This window comes from Rhinatrema bivittatum, chromosome 1, assembly GCF_901001135.1.
Source record: "Rhinatrema bivittatum chromosome 1, aRhiBiv1.1, whole genome shotgun sequence".
Taxonomy (NCBI): Eukaryota; Metazoa; Chordata; class Amphibia; order Gymnophiona; family Rhinatrematidae; genus Rhinatrema; species Rhinatrema bivittatum.
Window position 1 is genome coordinate 807874672 of NC_042615.1, and position 23690 is coordinate 807898361.

The 23690-nt window shown below is 43.6% G+C and overlaps 1 protein-coding gene across 1 annotated transcript in view; it reads right to left on the reverse strand.

The window, feature by feature from the left end:
• The window catches only part of UBAP2 (ubiquitin associated protein 2), a 597209-nt gene that overhangs the window by 61024 nt on the left and 512495 nt on the right, over positions 1 to 23690 (reverse strand). The window contains 2 exon segments of the mRNA XM_029581175.1: positions 1906 to 2120; positions 10251 to 10329. Coding sequence (XP_029437035.1) covers positions 1906 to 2120; positions 10251 to 10329 — 294 coding nt within the window.

Here is a 23690-nt window from a genome sequence, read left to right on the forward strand (position 1 = left end):
AATCAAAAGTGTGTAAAGCTTGCTCACCTTTATTGGCATATCACATTGGGAAAAATGTTAGAACAACTGACTGATTAAGGTGGTAGTCACAACTTTAGGCAGAAAGTTAGGGTGCATGTGTAGTGCCATGTTGTTGTGGCAGAACTTAGTGTAAAGTAGATAAGTTACTAGGGCCTGAAGCACTCTGACAGTGTGAACTGAAGTTATTGCCACCAAAAGAGCAAATAGGGATGTGCATTCGTTTTGGACGAATTAGACAATTTCAATGAAATTGTCTAATTTGTCCTCGTTCGGAGGACCTGAAAAACAATCGTAATTTTTCCAAAGTTTCGGGGAAAAAAATCATTTTTCGGGTTAGTGCGCATAAATGGGAGTTAGTGCGCGCTAAGTTTAAAATGTTAGTGTGCACTAACACGAAAATCGGGGGCCCCCCCCCCCCCCCAAAAAAAAGCCCGAACTGCGGGAAAAACGAAATTTCCTGTGGCGGGCCGAAAACGAAGCCCGAACCGAATGTACTTACTGCTGCACATCTCTAAAGAGCAATCTTTCAGACCAGATAATTTAGTCCATAAGAGTTCAGAGGCGCAAAGAGGGCTTTCATCTGATAAATTAAAGTCACATTGAGGTTCCTGCATCTGTACACAAATGTGCCACTGTATCTAAGCCAACAACTGACCCAAGTCTCAGCAGATTGAAGCAGTGCTAGATACAGAATACTGGAAACAAAGGGAGGGAGAGCTTCACACACACATTTCCTTGACATTTCCACAACATCCTTCCAACACTAATAATCCATTCGTATTAGCTCTCTCCCATTGAACATCATGACAGTTGACTTTAGACCTCACCAAGACAGTCCCAGCGACTTTACAAACTGTTCCTCCAAGTTCTTTGTATATAAATTGTATTCTCCCTGTTCATTGTAAGTTATTATCCAAGTTGCACTCACCCTGTTCTATGTAAGACATTATTCTTTATATTGTCATTGTTAATTGTTGAAATGTGAACCGAAGTGATTAGTAACTTTGTTACCTGAACTGCGGTATATAAAACTGTTAAATAAAATAAATAAATAAATAATTCTGGCACTCAGAATATTGTAGCTCACACCAGTACAGCTCAGCTCAACATTAGGCTCATATAAGATAAGCACAAGTAAACCATCTGATTGTGGCTATATATCAAACAATTCAGCTGAACAAGCCACTGTTCAAAAATAAACAAACCACAACAGATTCCAGACCACTTCTTGGCCTTCGGATCTGCTCCAAAAAAATGAGGAAAAAAAGGATAAGGCGGATGTGTAGAAGTCCTGAGATCCAGTCAGAAGGCAAAAAACAGGGGCTCTGGTGGAAAGGCGTGGATTGCACCATGCATAGAAAGGTAGCACCTGCCACAACATTACGTGCTAGCAGTGTTAAGATAATGGGTCCAGCTGCACATGTGCCAGGGATTCAATTGTGGGACTGCAGAACAGATGATACTATAACGAAACCTCCAGCGTGACCATAAACATAGATCATACATGATCATTTTGAGAAAAGAAAGAAATCTGTATCTGGCTCAAGTCAGGTTGGAGCTTTAAGAGGAATAGTTCAGGAAAAAAAAAGATCATACAGGCCAAACCTTCATGTAAAGAGATTTTATAAAATATTAAAATAACTGCATATTATATAGAACATTTTCCTCTTGTCACAAGTTTGTTTTTACATATTTACATATACAGTAAATGGCAGCAAAAAAAAAAAAAAAGACCATATGGCCCAGTCTGCCCACACGTTTCAATGTAAAAATCTTTTGTATCATTCAGATGTGCAGGGCCAAGAAACTTGCAGTGAATATTCATGCTAAGGAACGCTGTAACGTCTCACCAACCAACTTCCAAAGGTGGAATTCTTTACTTACAAACATGGTAGGTCCATACTGGAATGCACTTGGTACGCCTGGCACACCAGCATAATACGGTAACCCAGTGTAGCTGTATCCTGGGGGGAGTGCAGGGTTCAGGAAAGGTTGCTGAGCTGTGTGATGGGCTTGAGGTTGGTTCTGCTGAGGCTGGGCAAGAGTGGTAGCAGGGGCAGGAGAAGCAGAATCCCCACGGCCAAACTTAGCTACATCACCTGCAACAAGCACAAAACTACAAGTCATGATCCATGAAGAATTGCATTCTACTCGGGTGAAATGCAAGACCAAAGGCTGATGTTTTTTGTATGGAATTCTTTTATCTTTGAAGTTCTTACAGTAAATGCTGCTTTTCAGGCTTCTGCCACAAGAGTACAGCTTAAAAAGTCCAATACTGTAAATATCAAACCAGAAGCGAGCTCACAATAAGGGCACACCTTGGATTTTTTTTTCTTCTTCTTGGAATAGGTTTGACAGCATTGGAAAGTGATGCTCTTTATTCAGCAGGGGGAAACCCCTCTGCTAAACATGACAAGACAATAAGAAAGCACCTTGTCTCTATTGTAAAACTGACATCTCTCAAAGGGAAAGGAGGTTCCCAGTTTCAAAGTACATTCAATGTCTGAGCTCTGCTGAGACTACAATTAAGGTCTTTCATCTTATATTTTTAATATAACTTTCTCATCTTCTAACAACTTTTAGCACATTTTCAAAAGCTAGAATCTCTGTCCTTAGTTGCTACATGACTTCAGAGATGATTTTTCAGGTCATTTGTTCAGATTGCCAGCATGGTCATTTTATTTAGTAAAAGTATTGCACAGTTCCCAGACAACCATGTGTATATAACTGACATCTTTTGTTGATATCTACTGTAGCCTGCTGCAACTTTCATTAGAGCCTCGGAAGATCAAACATGAAAACCATCATTGCAGGCATTAAATCCAAAATACGCTCCTCCCCCTCCAAAATAAGCAAAACTAAAAAAAATGTTTATTTTCGTGATAAAAGCTAATACATTTCTAGGAGAGTCAAACAACCCTTGACAAAGCAGAAAATTATAAACTTATTTTTGGACCAGTAGATTCTTCCTGTACTTCTGGGATTCCAGCTCATTGGAATAGTATTTTATCTGCAGTACCATGGGTCTATATTTATTATTTATTTTGATTTAATATTCTACTTTATGAAATCCACTCATACCTGGTTACAAATTATCAATCTTTCAGTTCAAATACATAATATGCTCTCTGTCCAGTCCCAAAAGAAACTCCAAAATTCCATGTAAAACCCAACCTACAAGACCTAAGGAATAACACCTAATCTCTCATTTAATCTCTCATCAATAACCTGCCAGTAAATACCAACCCCAACTTGTCAAATGGAAAACACCTGCACATATAACCATGTTTTCATTTTCTACAACAAACAAATCTCTAACTGAATTTCCTGCAGAACCTAATTTTATAATGCCAGCGCTGTATAAACAAATGCTGTGGTAACCTCCATGTAACTATTCTGGCTGTTAGGAGACCCCCCACCCTCTCACCAGCAGAGGTCCTCACAGTTCCACATCTTCTCCCCCTTTAGCTACCTCCTTAATGGTCCCATGACTCAGCAAGGCCAGCTCTATTTAGCCCTGCCTCTCCATAACTTTGTGTCTCTTCGTGTCATCTCATAGTAACATAGTAATGACGGCAGAAAAAGACCAAACTGATCTATCTAGTTTGCCCAGCAAGCTTCTCAAGGTAATAACTGCACCTCCATGCAGGTTACCCCCACATTTCTGATAAGGAAAAAAAAAATAAAACAGCCTGGTTTCTGCTTTATCTATTGTCTGACCCTGTATAGGTCACCTCTCAGCCAAAAGGGCTGAGAATCAGGCAGGACCAGAGAGAGCCATGGAAACACCCCTCTATCCTGCCTCCTTGCATTGGCCCACCTTGTCTTGCCACTGCATGGACCCCGTGGCTTTCTTGTTTTGCTTTGTGGCCTCATCCGCCTTCCTGCCTTGTCCTGTGGCCTCCTCAGCCTTCTTGCCCTGCCTTGTGGCCTTTGGGCCTCCTAGTCTTGCTCTACCTTGTCTTATCTTGTATGTACCTTGCATTGCATTAGTTCCCTGTCTGCCTGTGTTTGTATATTCCTTCTTCTGCTCAGTCCTCCCTGTGGGCCTTCAGTGCCAGCCATTGTCTCCCATGTTTGCCTCACCTCCAGTTCCAGTCCTTGCTGCATGTTCCAGTCTCTGTTTCCAGTCCCAGGCTTTGCCTCCTGTGTCAGTCTCTTGCTCCCAACCTGGCTTCCCTGTGCTGCCTCGCTTTGCCTTCCCTGTCAGCTTCTCATGGACTAATTTTGTTGCTGACTCAGACTGTTTCTGATCTTGACTTCATCTGTTCACTATCTGCCTTGACCTCCTGTTTGGACCCTGAGTTCATCTAATTGCTGCCTAGCTTGACCTCCTGCGTGAACACTGGTTTTGTCAGAATGCTGCCTGCCCAGACCTCTGACAGCCATGAACTGCTTTTGAAAAGCCCTGCTGGCCACCAGAACCTGCAGGCTCAACCAAAGGGGGAGGTGGCTATCCAATTTTGCCCAAGAGTCTGGCCTGCTGCTGTTGGGGAAATCCCCCATTCAGCTGATTCCCCAACAGAGAGCATAGCAATAGTCTAATCTGCTCATCGTTAGGGCATGAATTACAGTTGCCAACTCTGCCTGTAGTAAATGAAGCCACAATTACCTTATTTTCATCAAGCAGTTAAAAGTGGATTGAACTGCTGCAGAAATCTAAGGTTTCATAATAAGCTCAATGTCCTACACCACTAATAAGAATACAATTAATCCATTTTCTACTTCTCCTACCTATCCATAACGCTAGCCAAGTCATCATAGTGACAATCCACAACCAGGTGTGCACCCTTAGCCCAACAAATAGGTGCAAGGCTTTGAAAGCTGCCTCTGCAGCTTTCCTAGTGCAGGCCAATCCATGAAACAGAAGTTGGGCTCAAGATTTCAATGTATTTCATGCATATCAGCCCTTAATTTCTATTTAACAAAAGTAAATACAGTGTTTCTTTCTAAAATATCAGAATACTTTACACTACAAAATATTAAAGTGTTAATCTCCTAGAAATTTCACTGTACAAGGAAATGTACAAGAAAGCAGAGTTGCTTACCTGTAACAGGTGTTCTCACAGGACAAGCATGATGGTAGTCCTCACATATGGGTGACATCATCAGGATGGAGCCCAATCACGGAACACTTTTGTCAAAGTTTCTAGAACTTTGACTGGCACCTAACTGGGCATGCCCAGCAATGCACTGACCCTGCATCCAGCAGGGGTCCCCCTTCGGTCTTCTTTTTTCCGCGCAGCAGTAGCCACGTGGGTTAAGGAGGTGACCTCATTCAGTTGTCTGGTATCAACACCATTGTGTTGATGACACCTAAATCTGTTTACCTACCTTAGATACCGTGGACTCTGTGAACATGGAGAGTCTCAGACAGTCTCTGCCATCTTTTCATGGATGTCTTTCAATCATCTCAAACGCTTCACCCTAACAACTATGTTTAATTATTTTCACTTTTATTCTGCTTTACTTTTGTCCATCACAGTGCCCAGTATCACCATTCATATTTTCACATGGGGCCGGATTTTAAAGGCCCTGTGCGTGTAAATCCGGCCGGATTTACGCGCGCAGGGCACTCGTGCGCCGGCGCGCCTATTTTGCATAGGCCGCTGGCGCGCGCACAGCCCCGGGAAGCGCGCAAGTCCCGGGGCTTCGTAAAAGGGGCGGGGGAGGGGGCGTGTCCGGGGTCAGGGGGCGGTTCGGGGCAGGACCGGGGGCATGGTCGAGGCCTCCGGACCAGCCCCCGGGTCGGGTGATGGCGCGCCAGCAGCCTGCTGGCGCGCGCAGATTTACGCCTATTAAAAGCAGGCGTAAATCTGCCAACAAAGGTGGGGGGGGGGTTTTAGATCGGGCCAGAGGGGTGGGTGGAAAGAAAGTTCCCTCCGGGGCCGCTCCGATTTTGGAGCGGCCTCGGAGGGAACAGGCAGTGCGCATCGGGCTCGGCATGCGCAAGTTGCACAAATGTGCACCCCCTTGCGCGCGCCAATCCCGGATTTTATAAGATACGCACGGCTACGCGCGTATCTTATAAAATCTAGCGTACTTTTGTTCGCGCCTGGTGCGCGAACAAAATTATAAAATCTACCCCATGGTGTTTATCTTGGGACCAAATCTGACTCCTTCCTTTGCCTTCACCACACACACATACATCCCCCTTAATATATCTGGTTGCTTTATCAATTAGAGCTAATATCTGTATTTTCCTGTTTCCCTCCAGAGCCAAAACCTTAATTCATTCCCTAATTATTTTTCAACTATTACTACAATATCTGCCTCATGCCTCCCCAAACTGTCATGTTTTCCAGTTGCTCACCCATTAAATGTATGCTCTTTCTCCTTTCTCTCCAGGTCTTACAGTCTTCTGCCCCTTCATGCATATTCAGATATAAGTCATCATGAGAGCTTTCTTCCACTTTTGGTACAGGATTCTGTCCTCTCAGCCAATTTGTCCCTCCAAACATCTAACTTTACCCTATCCATGAAACTTCCTCTTCTTTCCCTTGCAACACATGAGTATCTTCTCTCTCCACTTTTAAAACATACTATTAATCTCCTTATAACACAGTTGACCCTCTCCCACCACAGTATGTACACAGCAACATTACTGTGTTATTCTGCATTCACAAATGTGTGCTTCTTCCCACTTTGACAGTATTCACTTCAAGACAAAGAAAGTAAAATTGCTAGTCTGTAATTGGTTTTCTCCAAGGACTGCAGAATAATCAGATGCATGTGTGTGTGATATCTAATAGTGCCAACTGAGTGCATCTCCTAGAGTTTTCTGGAAAAGCCTGAAAAGACTTTTCTAGGCATATAGCAATTCTATGTATCTGCTGCTTCAAGGAGCCCCCTCTGTCTTATATAATAGCTTATACCAGGGGTGGGCAAACAGCCCGCAGGCCAGAACCGGACCATTTCTCTGGTCCACCTACATCAATGCAATTATTGTCGTCAGCCAGTCCACCCACTGATGCTCTGGCTCAATGTCATCAGTGAGTGTTTTTTCCACTGATTTTCTCCCATTTTTTTTGTTTGTTATAATAAACACAAATTCCCAGGAAAACAAAATAAGCAGCTTTCTACTTATACTTGGTTTATCCGTCTTGCTACAAGTGATGCAGATAGCGGCACAGCGCACATCTTTGACTATAGGTCTTGAAGTTCTTTGTAAACTGGATGGGGCTGTATTGGAGTCTTGATATACTTTAGGATGCCAGGAAATCTGATGCTACCTGATTTTCCTTCAATTTAAATAGTATGGAATCTGCCATTTTCTGTATGAAGAATAAGAAGTTCTCTCTAGGTGTGTTACTTCTAGGTATCTTTGGATGTGGATCCAGAGATAGCGCTGGGGAGTCTGGAAGTGAGAATTCAGAACAAGAGCTATAACAAAATTGGTAATGATGATTAGACTGTATCCAAAATCTAGAAAGGCAACCCAGTCTTCTGGATGTGAAGATGAGGAAGACTATCGTTGATTCTTCTTCTGGGGGTCTTTGAATAGATATGACAAAAGACTGAGAATCCAATCACTATGTTGATCTTTCTAACACAGGTGATATTGTTCTAGATGGGTCTTGAGCATCGACATCTAACAATAAAGCCCATCCGCAGCTTCTTTAGAAAGGCATGGCTACTCTTGTTTGGTGAAATTATTATTGCAGATGTATCAGATTACAGAACCAAAATGGAGAGAGAATCCATTTTTATCACTGACACCAAAGCGGTCAGTGCCAAGGTTCCTCTGCACTGGAGTGGTCAGTACTGACAAGGTCCTCTGTGCTTATATTAGTGTTGATTCCTTGTTCCAAACTTGGCATAGAAAGCTTCTGTGCTGATGCTTGGAATCCTTACATAAGATTTGCCATATTGAGTCAGACCAAAGGTCCATCAAGCCCAATATCCTGTTTCCAACAGTGACCAAGCCAAGTCACAATTACCAGGCAGGATCCCGTAAGGTTGATAAATTCCATGCTGTTTATCCCAGGGATAAGCAGTGGTCTTCCCCAAGTCCATCTTTATAACAGTTTATGGACTTTTCTTCCAGGAATTTATCCAAACCTTTTTTAAACCCAGCTACACTATTATCTTTTAGCACATCTTATGGCAACCAATTCCAGAGTATAATTATGCGTTGAGTAAAACATTTCTCCTATTTGTCTTAAATGTATTACCTAGTAACTTCATTGCACGTCCCCTAGTCTTTGCATTTTTTGAAAGGGGAAACCAAACAATTGATTTGTGTTTACCTGTTCTACGCCACTCATTGTTTTATAGACCTCTATCGTATCTTCCTTAAACTAAAGAGCCCTAATCTCTTTAGTCTTTCCTCTTAGGTGAATCATTTCAACCCCTTTACCATATTGGTCACCCTTTGCTGTACCTTTTTTACTTGTTACATCTTTTTTGAGCTACAGTGACCAGAAATGCACACAATATTTGAGGTGTGGTCTCACCATAAGAACATAAGAAAATGCCATACTGGGTCAGACCAAGGGTCCATCAAGCCCTGCATCCTGCTTCCAACAGTGGCCAATCCAGGCTACAAGTACCTGGCAAGTACCCAAAAAGTAAGTCTATTCCATGTTACCATTGCTAATGGCAGTGGCTATTCTCAGAAATGTTTGTTAAGCAATTTTACTTTTTCCCCCCATCTTCCTCCCCTTCACCTCTAATAATACCACTTTTTCACTTTCTTCTGTCACTGCATTTAGAACAGTGTTTAAAAGATTGCTTACCCAACTTAAGGGTCTCCGACTGAAGAAAGGATACAGAAAAATACCTTTTGTTGAGACTCAAAAGAAATGAAAGTATTCTAAGCATGCACAGGAATACTTAAAGAAAACTGAAAACAAGCGAAAATTGAACAAAATCTTGAAAATGTGGACTGGTAGAAGAAAGGAAAGCTATGGCCTTTCGCAGCAGCAGAAGAAAATGGACTGATGTACAGAATTCCTGCACATGAGCATGTCCATATTGGAGCCATTAGATGTTCCCTCACTTGTGTGGCTAAATTATGTCCTGCTTGTCCACGGAAAATGAGGGAGCCACTGAGGCTGCTGCTGGGATGAGGGTGGGTGGCTGAGAGCACTGCCGAGGCTGCTGCTTCTGGGGTGGGTGCTAGGTTGAAATGTGCTCTGGCTTTGACTTTGAGCCAGGGTTTGCTTGGTTTGAGGGTTGTGAGCTGTAGATTCTGAAGAATCCAGGCTAGCCCTCAGTGATTCAAAAGGGATGTTAGGATGCCAGGAACTCATTCCTGTCATCTGGAAGAGAGAGGCCAAGAGACAGTGCAGGATCCTGGTGGAAGATCCATGAGCTCAAACTATTGTGTATAGATATTATCTGATGTGAAGGAGTGAAGTCTTGTTTAATCTTGTAAGTGGAAGTCGTCTCACATGTGTGCTGTGTTTGTTCAAGGAAGAAGATTACTGTGTATATTGATCTGGATTGGAACTAAGATTTTCCCCTGCTATGTTTGTAGCATTAATCTAAGTTACCTTTTTTGTTATGCCTGAAGAAATGCCTGTGTTAAAGCCGTACCTGCAAATAAACCAGCATTGAGACTTGTTATTGCAGGAATTTCTAATTTAACAGTAAAAGAGAGTGCTGCTGGAGTGGGGAGAAGGGGGTTGGAAGGTTAGAGAAATGCTGAGGCTACTGCTAGTATGGGTAGGTGGTTGAGACAGGCACTTCTTCTGTAGTATTGTTTCCATAGTTTTGCCTACTAATAACATTAAACTAACAGGTTTGCAGTTGGCTGCCTTCTCCCCATACTCGTTTTTGTCTAGTGGGATTGCATTTGCTCTCTTCCAGTCACTCAGAACCTCCCCCATCTTTAAGGATAAGTTAAATAGTGCTGTGCAGTTTGCTATAGGCACATTCTGGAGCTCATTTATTATCCTGGGGTATAAAATATAGAGTCCTATGGCCTTAGTTTGTTTTAACAATTACTTCAAGTATCTCCTCTAATTTGAATTATTTCACTTTTATTAATAGCACGTCCCCACCTTCGATCTATCCTTCTGTGAACAAGCAAGAGACTGTATTTAAATTTTCTGCTTTTCGCCAGTTCTTCTCTTCAAACCCCACTTTGTCTTGTTAGCTTTTCTATTCTCAGTTTGTTTTTGGTCTCTCCCTCGTTCTTGTGAATACTCATATTTACTTATTTGCAGCACACAGTTCTTTGAGAATCCTGCACACATCGTCAATGGCCTAAAGCTGGCACCAACCTGAGTATGGGTTGCTAGCGAGGCCTCCATCTCTGCCAGTCAGGGCTGCAGGAGCAGGGAATGTAATTCCATAGTAATCCTGAAAATTAAAATGTTCGCCATTTATTAAACAGTATTAAAAAAAACCAGTTCAACTGAAACCACGTGACTGCTTATCCCATGGGAATATTGATTCTTAACAGCCTTTGGTGCTGCCTTGAGAACAATCTCCTCCTGAAACTTCCCAAGGTGCAAGAATCCTACATTTCCCACTGAATTCAGGTACATTTTTCCAAATTTCTCACTGAATTCTACATCAGACTAAGTGTAGAAATGTATCTGATTTGAATGAGGTGTTCTCTCTACACTGGAATTTAGCCATTATACCAGAATTAGCTTTTTCTACAAAAAGCAGCATGAGTTCCTTATGCTCTAATTATTTTGTGATATTTTATGTTAAAACTCAACCACAAATTTTCCTAGGAGATACAAAATGTGGTGACAATTTGTGACTTATCAATATAGCTTACCCTAGAACACTCCAGGAATTATATAGAAGTTTATTAATTTATTCCAAAGCTAACAACTTAAAATTGAACATTTAAAATTGAACATTTAAAATTTGTGAAGATTAAGGTTTTATTTGCGATATCTACATCTGAAACGCTCTTTAGTGCATTATGGGAGTTTTATGGAAAAACCCTGCACTGAATAGTTTGCCACAGACTGAGAGCAGACGTTTCCTTAGATCTCTGCAGAAAAGTACAGTTAAATATAATGAAGGGGAAAGTTGCCGTGCACCTGTATTGCTGGTATGCAAACTGAGCTCTGCCCCTCTCCCTCGCTGTACTGTCTAGCTCCAAACACTTCTCTCTGTATGGAACTTGAGCTCCACTCCCTCTCTGTATTGTCCAATCCACTCTCTACTACCATATATGGAAATTAAGCTCTGCCCCCTCTGGTTGTATTTTCCAGCTCTGCCCCTCTCTCTCTTTCTAAATTGTCAATCCACTCTCTGCTTCCACACATTACCCCCGAGATCAGCACACACCTTCTACTACCACACTTCTCAATTACGTACTTCCTACACGTCACACTATTTTCCTGTCCTTGCACAGGCTTTTATCACCAGTATCAACTATTATAGCATATCACAACGGCAAGAAGCAGATTATGAAAAGGACACCTGCAAACACACAACGTTCACCGATCTGCCAAAAAGAGTCTAATGCAAGCTGTATTTGGTGTACAAAAATTCCTTAAGTCATGAGAATTTTAAATGATCACTGTTTCACATAAGCACCATCATTTCAATAATACTGTGTTGGGCTATTACATTTCAAAAAGGACTCTACCCATATACTCATGAGCCAATCACTAAATTCAGCATACAATGGTGTACAAAAGTAATATACACAATTATATATCACAGTATAATTCATAAAAAATGTAGAAATTGTTTCTGTTGGTGAGCTAAACTCAAAAGCAAACAATGAGTTGTGGGAAGTTTAAAAGGCTCACTTACCAATTAAACTTCTTACCAGAAATTAATGGAATATAATTAGGGATCTTAGTTTTCAGTTTTTATTTTATTTTTACCATGTATTTATCAATGTTTATTATAACAAGAACAAAAAAAAGGAGAAAACAAGGGTAAAAATGACTCAATTTTACAGGTAAAGCAAAATTGCTTACCTTGTAATAGGTGTTATCCCAGGACAGCAGGATGTAGTCCTCACATATGGGTGACGTCATTCACGGAGCCCTAATGCGGGAAAACGTCTGGCAAAGTTTCTAGAAGCTTTTAACTGGCAGCCTGGGGCTACTGAGCAAGCCCGGCATGCCATGATATTCCCTGCCACAGGGGTCTCACTTCAGTCTGGTATGTAGCAATAAGCGTTAGCAAAGTAAAATAGTAAAAGTCTGAGGCCCAACTCCGCGGGGTGGCGGGTGGGTTCTGTGAGGACTACATCCTGCTGTCCTGGGATAACACCTATTACAAGGTAAGCAATTTTGCTTTATCCCAGGACAAGCAGGATGCTAGTCCTCACATATGGGTGATTAGCAAGCTAGAGGCTGAGGCATTGTCCATGCAGGTAGCAGTGGTGCTTTGTTGAGGAAATGATGCAGCCGAAGATCACAGCAGGTTGGTTGTAGAAGGAGTTGGGATTAAACTGGAAACAAGTTCTTTAAGACAGATTGTCCATAGGCTGAATCTTGTCGTCCTTGCTTGTCCAAACAGTAATGAGCTGCAAAGGTGTGAAGAGAACTCCATGTTGCTGCTTTACAGATGTTAATGATTGGCACTGAACGAAAATGTGCTACTGAAGTTGACATTGCTCTTACTGAATGTGCCTTTACTCGCCTTTGGAGAGGAAGACCTGCTTTTTCATAGCAAAACTGTATGCAATCTGCTAACCAATTGGATAGAGTATGCTTTCCCACTGCTTTACCTGGCTTATTTGGATCATAAGAGACAAAAAGTTGATTGGATTTTCTCAGGGACGTAGTGCGATGCAAATAAAAAGACAATGCACGTTTACAGTCCAAAGTGTGTAAAGCTCTTTCTCCTTGGTGAGAGTGAGGCCTTGGAAAGAATGTGGGTAGAACTATGGTTTGATTTAAGTGGAACTCCGTAACTACCTTAGGAAGGAATTTTGGGTGTGTACGGAGAACCACTTTGTCATGGAGAAACTTTGTATAAGGTTCATACGTGACAAGTGCTTGTAACTCATTAACCCTTCTAGCTGATGTAATGGCTATAAGGAAGATAGTCTTCCATGTGAGAAATTTAAGATCACAGGAATCTATGGGTTCGAAAGGAGAACGCATTAATCCTGTTAAAACCAAATTCAGAGCCCATTCTGTGACTGGAGGCCGAATTGGTGGTTTAAGGTGAGTTAGACCTCTCATAAACCTACTGACGACAGGTTGTGTGGATATAGGTGCATCTCCTATCTTGTTATGATAAGCTGAGATTGCGCTCAAATGTACTTTGATTGATGAAGTCTGAAGATCAGAGTATGAAAGATGGTACAAATAGTCTAGAAGAGAAATCGTGGGGCAAGTGAAGGGATTAATATTGTTTTGCTTGCACCAGAAAGTGAATAGTTTCCATTTGAAAGAATAATTCTTTCTTGTGGAAGGTTTGCGTGAAGCTATGAGTACTTGAGAAACATTGGTTGAAAGATTGAGTGGTTGTAGGATTAAGCTTTCAACATCCATGCAGTCAGGGATAGGGATTGAAGGTTGGGATGGCGCAACCGACCCTGATCCTGAGTTATGAGATTGGGAGCTACTCCCAGGAGTATTGGATCCTTGACTGAAAGGTCTAGCAGTGTGGGAAACCATACTTGACGAGGCCAATATGGGGCTATGAGAATCATGGACCCTTTGTCCTGTTGTAGCTTCACCAGCATCTTGGTGATAAGCGGTATTGGAGGATATGCATATAGTAGGCCTGAGTTCCAAGGGCGAGCAAAAGCGTCCTTGGCTGGCTGGCTCTTCTGTTTGTGTAGGGAACAGAAGTTGTCCACTTTGTGATTCAGATGCGACGCAAAGAGGTCTGTTGTTGGTTGTCCCCAACATTGGAATATCTTGGTCGCTATCAAGGGATTCAGGGACCACTCGTGTGGTTGGAACTGGCGACTGAGTCGGTCTGCTAGTATATTTTGAATTCCTGCTAGATAAGTAGCCTGTAGGAACATTGAGTGATTCAAGGCCCAGTCCCAAATTTGTGCAGCTTCTTGACAAAGGAGATACGAGCCCTTACCTCCCTGTTTGTTGATGTACCACATGGCTACCGTATTGTCTGTTTGGATCAGCACAGTTTTGTGTGAAAGGCAGTCCTTGAACGCATGCAGTGCATAACGTATAGCTCGAAGTTCCAGAAAATTGATTTGATATGTGGCTTCGAGTTTCGTCCAAGTTCCTTGAGTTTGAAGAGAGTTTATGTGAGCTCCCCACCCCAAGGTGGATGCATCTGTAGTTAATGTTATCTGAGGGACCGGTTTTTGGAAGGGTAGGCCCTTGCGTAAATTGTCCTTGATTGTCCACCATTGTAGCGAGGAGCGTAGTTGGTGGGTTACTTGGATTTGATAATGTAGTGGTTGAATGGCTTGGATCCATTGTGATCGAAGAGTCCATTGGGTTAATCTCATGGCAAGTCTCGCCATAGGAGTGACATGAACCGTTGAAGCCATGTGGCCTAGTAAGATTAGAAACTGGTGAGCTGTCGTTTGTTGTTGTATGGAAATTGAGTACGCCAACCGGGACAGAGTGATTGCACGATCTTCTGGAAGAAAAGCCTGTGCAATGTTTGTGTTTAATTCTGCTCCTATGAATTGGAGTAGATAAGAAGGGTTCAGGTGGGATTTTTGATAATTGATGAGGAATCCCAGCTTGTGAAGTAACTTTATTGTGTAATGCAGAGAGTTTACTGCTCCTTGCTGTGATTGACTTTTGATTAGCCAATCGTCGAGATAAGGAAAAACATGAACACCTTGTTTGTGCAAATGACCCGCTATCACTGCCAGGCATTTGGTGAATACTCTGGGAGCTGAAGCCAGGCCGAATGGTAACACTCTGTATTGGAAATGCTCATGTCCTACTGTGAATCGCAGATACTTGCGATGAGGCGGGAATATAGGAATGTGTGTGTATGCATCTTGAAGATCCAGAGAACAAAGCCAATCTCCCTTTTGTATTAGTGGAAGCATGGTGCCTAGCGAAACCATCCTGAATTTTTCTTTCTTTAGGAATTTGTTGAGATTTCTGAGATCTAGAATGGGACGTAGGCCTCCGGTTTTCTTTGGAATTAGGAAATACCGGGAATAGAATCCTCTTCCCTTCTGAGCGTGTGGTACGTGTTCCACAGCTTTTGCCTTCAGAAGAGCAGATAATTCTGTTTGTAACTGAGGTATGTGATTGAGATGGGAGAGTTTTGTGGTGGAAACTCCTGAGGGAGAGATAAGAAGTCTAGGCGGTAGCCTTGATGAACTATAGACAGGACCCAATGATCGGTTGTAATGTTTTCCCATTCTTTGTAGAAATGGGAAATTCTCCCTCCAACTGGTAAGTTGGGATAAGGATTGGGTAATTGGCTTTGTGCTCTGAAATGTATTTCAAAAGCCCGAGGTGGAACCTGTTTGAGGAGGCAGCTGTGGCCTTGCAGACCGTTGTTGTCTCTGTTGCGGTCTTTGTTGAGACCTTGGAGGTCTTGACCTAGAGGCCAGAGGATAGTATCTCTTTGGTCGGTAGAAGGGGCGTTTAGCCTCTCTACGTGGTGGTCTGCGAGTTGTATGAGTTGCAGTGTCATGAGGTAACACTGAAAGTTGTTTCAAGGTTTCCGAATGTTCTCGAAGCGGGGCGACTGCATCCTGCACCTTGGTGCCAAACAAATTATCCCCCTGACAAGGAAGGTCTACCAATTTGTCCTGGACTTCAGGGCGTAAATCTGAAGCCTTTAGCCAGGCCCACCGTCTTGCACTGATGCCAGATGCTGTTCTAGATGATGTTTCGAAAGCATCATAGGCTGCCCTTACCTCATGCTTTCCTGCATCTAACCCCTTTTGGATGATCTGCTCTGCTGCCTCCTGTTGTTGCTGAGGCAGAGATGGTAGAAACTCTTCAATTTGTTTCCAGAGATTCCTCTGGTGCTGCGTCATGTAGAGCTGATATGCAGCAATTTTTGAGTTGAGCATGGCTCCCTGGTAGATTTTTCTGCCCATTAAATCTAAAAATATACTGTCCTTTCCTGGAGGGATTGAGGCATGAGTCCTGGATCTGCGGGATTTTTTCTGAGCAGATTCTACAACCAGGGAATTGTGAGGGAGTTGAGGTTTCTCGAATCCTGGGGCTGCCTGAATGAGATAAGTATAGTCTACTCTCCTGTTTACAGCAGGGGTTGTACATGGGTGTTCCCATATCCTCTGCTGAAGCTGTAATAGCACTTCATGCACTGGAATGGCTAGATTGTGCTTAGGAGGATCCACAAACTGTAAAATTTCAAGCGTCTGCTGCCTCTCATCCTTTTCAGCTTGGAGTTGGAAGGGTATGGACTCTGACATTTCCTGAATAAAAGAGGAAAATGAAAGGTCCTCTGGAGGTGACTGTTTTTTAGCTTGAGGTGGAGACGTGTCAGACAAGAAATCCTCTGAGGAATGCTCAGATTCTGTGTCTGACCAAGTATCTGAAGTAGGAAGACGATACTGAGGAGGTTCCGGCCTCTGAGGTGGAGGTACCCCTGAAGGTCCTTGTAATGGATCTTGAGGATCCGGTGAATACTCTCTGTCCTCTTCTTCTTGACCAGGTGCTATTGGCAATGAGGCCAGGAGGTCTTGATACCTCTTAGTGAGGATGCTATGCAACTGTGCTTCAGATGTGGAATTGTCTGGAGCAGTTAAGGAAGAGTGTTTAAATTTCCCCGATGACTTTTGAGTTGAAGGTGTCCTTCTTGGCACAGGTACTTTAGACGGTGCCATTGTGTAGAGAGACATTGATTGTGAACTAGGTGGATTCGATGAAGTATTGAAAGTGAACATTGATATTGGAATCATCGATGAAATTGGCCTAGGAGTCATCGTGGGCATCGGAATTTGTGAAGGAACCGATGTCATCGATGGTGCGTGTAGGGAGAATGGAACTGTCATCGAAGAAGTCATCAGCGGAATCGATGAAGTCAACGCTGGCATCGGCGTTTATGCCGGCATCGAGTGAAGTATCGGCATTATCGGTGGAGTCGCTGGCATTGGCTGTGAAGCCGGTATCGAAGGTTCAGACATCGGCGATACTGCTGGCATCGACACGGTGGTCGGCATCGGCGATGACGCCGGAATATGATGCTGCAGGGCATCGGTGACTATCTGTTTAATTAAAGCAGTCAAGTCGGTAATTGGAGGTGATACTTGCTGCGATGTCGATTGTAGCGATTCCGGAACTGATGGCACCGAAGCGAATGAAATCTTTTGCTTCTTAGGGATCGGTTCCTCCGGCGGCGGAAGCGGTGGAATGGATCGATGCAGTCTGTGTTTATGCTTAGAACGTGGCTCAGACACTGACCTTGTCGATGAAGCGGAGGGTGTTGGAGAGGAGGCATCCCCCGAACCCTCCGGAAGTCTTTTCTTGATCAGTATCTTCTTTGTTATGCCTACCGGCGAAGATTTTGTGGAAGTCGACGGTGAAGGCCCTGATTGAATCTGGAAAATTTGTGCCTTTTTTCTTGGTGGAGTTTTCTGCCTTTTACCGTCATTTCTTGGCATTTTGAGCAGGCAGTGATGTCATGGTCTCCGCCAAGGCACCGAACGCATTCAGTATGCGGGTCCGTTATGGACATCGTTCGGTTGCAGGCCGGGCACTTTTTGAAGCCTGAAGTCTTTTCAGTCGACATCCGTCGATGGAAAGTTGGTATTTTCTTTAGTGAAAATATGTTACTTGTCACCAGCCGGTGACAAAGCGAATGAGACCCGTAATGGGCAAATTTGACACTAATTTTTTGTCAAGTTGTGAGGAGAACCTCACAAGGCTCCTGTGAACCGCGATGTAGTTAGCAGCGCGGAAAAAAGAAGACTGAAGTGAGACCCCTGTGGCAGGGAATATCATGGCATGCCGGGCATGCTCAGTAGCCCCAGGCTGCCAGTTAAAAGCTTCTAGAAACTTTGCCAGAAGTTTTCCCGCATTAGGGCTCCATGAATGACGTCACCCATATGTGAGGACTAGCATCCTGCTTGTCCTGGGATAAATATATTTTTGCTTTTGCTGTAACAAACTGATAAAATTCCTGAGAAAAATAAAATAACTAATAAATCAATATAAATATAATTCAATATAAAAAAGCCAATTCATATGGCAATCCATTAACAGTCTCCAGTAGCCTAAGAAAAGGACATAGCACGGACTGTAACAACTACTGCCATTCCATATTGCTATTATTACATTGGCTTCAGTTTTCGCAGTACTTAGAATGCCATTTTTTTGCTGCTGATATTCAAATTTTAGCACTTACGGGAATCCAAATTTATATTTGAGAGCTGTCTCATGATGGTTGATGGCTAGGCATCTGAAGCTTAAAGCAGACAAGACAGAAGCTCCTTAGCTTAACTGCCAGGGAGAGGGCTTTTAGTTGAGTCAGAAATTTTAGGGGTATTCAGCTGACAGAAATAGTGACTAGCTTGGTGGTTTTTAGATCATAAGCTTATTATGGCTCTCCAGATTGCTCCCATAGTGAAGAGAGCTTTTTATTGCCTGAGATAGATCAGGCAGTTGCGACCTTGTCTAAGAGAGATTTAGAAATGGTAGCCCATGCATTATATGCTGAATAGAATATTATAATTTCCTCCAGAATGGTTTGATGGTGATTTCTTTAAAACAATTTCAGCTGCTTCAAAACACAGCTGCGAGGTTAATTATTCGTGCTAATTAACATGGTCATGTTTTGCCTATTCTGTGAGAACTTAATTATTTATCTATCAATGCCAGAGTTAGATTTAAGATTGTTTTAGCTTTTACTTGTGAACACTGGGGACGATCTAAAATATCTGGCAGATGTTTTGGTAAAATAAGACCCTAGGCAGGTATTGTTGACAGCTCCTAGTTATTATGGGACACTGCTATGGAATGGGTTACCTTTGGCGATGAGAACAGAATTGAATTTCAGGAGGTTTTGGAAGTTGGCTAAGTCATGGCTTTTTGCCTTTTCTTCAGGTAACTGAGTTGTAAGAGCTGGCAATGGGAGAAGTGATCTCTGCCAGAGAAGAGGAGTCCCAGAGACGAAAGGGAGGCCAAGTAGAGTGTGTGTGAGTTGACAGCCAGTGTGTGACAGACAGCAAGTGAATGAGAGCTTGTGTGTGAAAGAGAGACAGGCAGCCTGTGAGAGCTTGTGTGTGACACAGGATGTAAGATTGAGAGCCTATGTATGTGTGACAGCATGCATGAGAGCCTGTGTGTGAGTGAGACAGTATTGTAAGAGAGAGCCAGTATGTATGAGAGAGAGAGCATTTGAAAGTGAGAGCCCTGTGGGTGAGAGAGAGCCTGTGAGACTGGGGAGCCTGTGTGTGTTAGAGAGCATGTGAGTGAGAGAGAAAGCTTGTGAGAATGAAAGCCTGAGTGTGTATTTGAAGAAGGAAGGGAAGACGACAGATGGCGAAAGAAAAAAAAAAAAGAGACCCAGTAAAAGCAACTGGAAAAAGACTGAGAAAGGAAACATGAAAAAAAAGGCTGCGACCAACGAATTAAATGTTTGTATATGAGAGAGAGGAGAAGGTTTGTGTGTTCCCTCCTCTCCTGTCCCCATCCCCACCTCCTCTCCGCTAATCCAGGACAACCTCAGGGTGACCAGAAATTAAAAGTTCCCAGGTATGGAAAGGGGAACATTTTTTTCCTTATTAGTTTTAATTATTGGGTGCCATTTGATATGTTTGCTATTTTGAAATATTTAATTGATTTTTGAGATGTTTAAAGTTGTTTTTATCATTATTAGATGCTCTTTTCATCATCTGTTTTGAAATATTGTTTTTTTATTAGTATGGTTTACTATTATGATGGATTTATATTTCTTGATTTTGTTTTATGAGGAATGGTGGTGTTTCTGTTTTTGCATTATTCTACTACATATGAGTCTGGCTGGGAGGTCTTGGGGAGGAGGGGGAGAGGGTGAGGGCTGGGGAACAAGCTTGCTTGAGACTGAGAGGGGAGAGGGAGCAAGATTGCTGGGGACCAAGGGAGCAAGAATGAATGCTGGGCCTGGAAGAGTAGGAGAATGAGATTGCTATTGCTTCTGTTTTTCTGAGATGGGAAGTGGGAAAATGTGATTTTCTCTGCCATTTTTGGGACATATGCATTTGAATACGTCTATATATTTACAGTTCAGGGAAATTGCATTTGTTTTTATTTCTCTGGTGTTTCACTGCAGGCAGAGTCTGGCTTTTTGGGGTTTCCAGTTCAGCTTTTGTTTCCATATTTCTCTTTCTAATTTGTTGTCAATATTCTGCATTTTGTGAGGGGACAGGCAGTCTGCTGTAAGAATGTGTGCAGGTGTGGAAAAAAGGACGTGTGTGTATGTGTGTGTGTGTGTGTCTGTGTGTGCATGTGTCTGTGTGTGTGTCTGTGTGTGTGTGTAGAGGGAGAGAGCCAGTGTGCCACTGAGTGAACATATATCATTGTGTTTCAGTGAACGAATGTCTTGTGAGAGAAGAAAATTGGTTCACCCTCTTCCTCCCCTACTAATCCAGAACTATCTCAGGATGACTGGAAATCAAAATGTTCCCAGGCATGGATGGCAGAGGAATTTTTTCATCCTTATTTTAATTACTGGGTAGTATTTGATGTCTGCTCTTTTGAAATATTTTGTTATGTTTGGTAAAGCAAATGTTGCTTACCTGTAACAGGTGTTCTGACAGGACAGCAGGATGTTAGTCCTCACATATGGGTGACATCATAGATGGAGCCCAATCATGGAAAACTTTTGTCAAAGTTTCTAGAACTTTGACTGGCCCCTACTGGGCATGCCCAGCATGGCACCAACCCTTGCAGCCAGCAGGGGTCCCCCTTCAGTCTTGTTTAAAAAGCTACAGGAAGTGCCGAAAAATAAAATAAGAAACGGAACGAACCCAACACCACGGGGTGGTGGGCGGGTTTCGTGAGGACTAACATCCTACTGTCCTGTGAGAACACCTGTTACAGGTAAGTAACATTTGCTTTCTCACAGGACAAGCAGGATGGTAGTCCTCGCATATGTGTGAATACTGAGCTGAGGATGTCCGAGTATGCACCAAATGTATCCAACGGCGTGCAACAGGCACAACAACTGGGGTGGAATTTGGTAGAGGGCATCCTGAACCCTACCGGGCAGGCGGATGGGTGTTGGTACGTCAGGTTGTGAATAGGTTACCCAGGACAGATTGGCCGAAGATGGGATCTTGTCTTCCGGCCTTGTCCAAGCAACAGTGGGCTGTAAAAGTATGGAGAGAACTCCAGGTGGCAGCCCTGCAAATGTCAGGAAGTGGCACAGAGCGTAGGTGTGCTACTGAAGTCGCCATGGCCCTCACAGAGTGTGCTTTAACACGGTCTTGAAGTGGAATGCCTGCTTGCTGATAGCAAAAGGATATGCAGTCCGCTAACGAGGAGGAGAGAGTCTGTTTACCCACAGGCTGCCCCAATTTGATGGAATGGAAAGAGAAAAAATTGAGTGCTTTACCTGTGGGCAGCTGTACGGTCTAGGTAGAATGCTAGAGCCCGTTTACAGTCAAGGGTATGCAGAGCCTGCTCTCCTGGATTGGAATGGGGCCTGGGAAAAAAGGTAGGTAGTATAATGGATTGATTGAGATGAAACTCTGATACTACCTTAGGCAAGAACTTAGGGTGAGTGCGAAGTACTGCCCAGTACTGCAGAAGTTTAGTGTAAGGCGGATAGATAACTAGGGCCTGTAACTCACTAACTCTGTGAGCCGAAGTGATTGCCAAAAGGAAAATCACTTTCCATATGAGATAGCGAAGTTCACAGGATTGGAGAGGCTTGAATGGTGGTTTCATGAGCCGACCCAAAACCAGGTTCAGGTCCCAAGAAGGGGCCGGAAGACGCAATGGAGGCTTGAGGTGCAGCAAGCCCTTAGAAAACGTGTTACAAGGGGTTGTACTGACATGGGAACATCCCCGACACCTTTATGGAAGGCGGCCACCGCACTAACATGCATTCTGATGGAGGAAGTTTTTAGACCTGACTCGTGCCAAGAGATAGTCCAGAAACTTCGTGATTGGACAGGTAAAAGGGTCAAGGGATTGAGAAGAGCACCATGACTGAAACCTGTTCCATTTGTAAGAATAAGATTTTCTTGTGGAAGGCTTCCGTGAAGCAATCAGGACACGGGAAACTAATTCAGAAAGATTAAGTGGTTGAAGGATTAACCTTTCAACATCCATGCTGTCAGGGACAAGGCTTGACGATTGGGATGGCGCAGGCACCCGTTGTTTTGCATAATCAGAAGCAAGTCCTTTCCCAAGGGAATGTGTCTGCGAATGGAGAGATCCTGAAGTATTGGAAACCACACTTGGCGTGGCCAGTGAGGTGCTATCAGGAATCATGGTTCCCTTGTCCTGACGTAACTTCACGAGAGTCTTTGAGACAAGTGGAAGTGGAGGGAATGCCCATGAGAGGGAGAATGCATCTCTTGGCTGATAGTGTTGGCTACTGAGTGAGAGAGCAGAAGTTCTCTACTTTGCGGTTTTGAGATGATGCAAAGAGGTCTAATTTGAGGGTAACCCCATTGTTGGAAGATCGGGTTCGCTATTGAGGGTTTGAGAGACCACTCATGTGGTTGAAAGGTGCGACTCAGCTTGTCTGCCAACACATTATCCACTCCCGGCAAGTAGGTGGCCCTGAGGTACATCAAGTGGGAGAGGGCCTCCCCCCATATCTGTGCAGCTTCCTGACACAGGAGGTAGGAGCCCATGCCTCCCTGTTTGTTGATGTACCACATGGCCACCTGGTTGTCCGTCTGAATCAGGATGACTTGGTTGGAGAGGCGATCCTAAAATACTCAGAGCATATCTGATTGCTCGAAGCTCCAGGAAATTGATTTGGAGTTTGGCTTCCTCTGGAGACCAAGTTCCTTGTGCCTGCAGATTGGCCACATAGGCTCCCCAGCCGAGGTTGGAAGCATCGGTGGTGAGAGTTATTTCAGGGTCTGCAGCCTGGAAGGGCAAGCCTTGGAGGAGATTGATCTGATTTTTTGAATCAGGCGAGAGACTGACGGAGTGAGTCGGTGACGTGGACAATAGTCGACAGGGGCTGAATGCATTGAGTCCATTGTGACCTTAGAGTCCACTGCATGACTCTCATGGCCAAGCGGGCCATTGGGGTGAGCTGAACTGAGGACGCCATGTGTCCCAGTAGGCATGCAGTCGTGTAGCGCTGAGACTGCAGCTGGTGTGTGAGAGAGATGAGAGCTCGAGCTCATTGTCGAGGTAGAAAAGCTTTTGCCTGTAAGGTGACCAAGTCTGCCCCTATGAATGATAAGGTTTGAGATGGGACTAAGTAGGATTTGTCGTAGTTGACGAGAAATCCTAGCGAAATCAGAGTGTGTAAGGTAAGATGTAGGGACGACAGAGCAGTTTGCTGAGTGGGAGCCCTGATCAACCAATCGTCTAGATAGGGGTAGACGTGAACACCTTGAGTCCTGAGGATGGCTGCAGCTACTACGAAACATTTTGTGAAGACTCGTGGTGCAGACGTGAGGCCGAATGGAAGCACTTGGTACTGATAGTGCTTGGGGCCTACTAGAAATCTCGGGTATTTGCGATAAGATGGAGTTATCGCAATATGAGTGTATGCGTCCTGGAGGTCTAGAGAGCAGAGCCAGTCTCCTCTTTGTAGAAGAGGAAAAAGAGAACCTAAGGTTACCATTTTGAACTTTTCTCAATGGAGGTACTTGTTGAGGGCACATAGATCCAGAATTGGATGAACGCCTC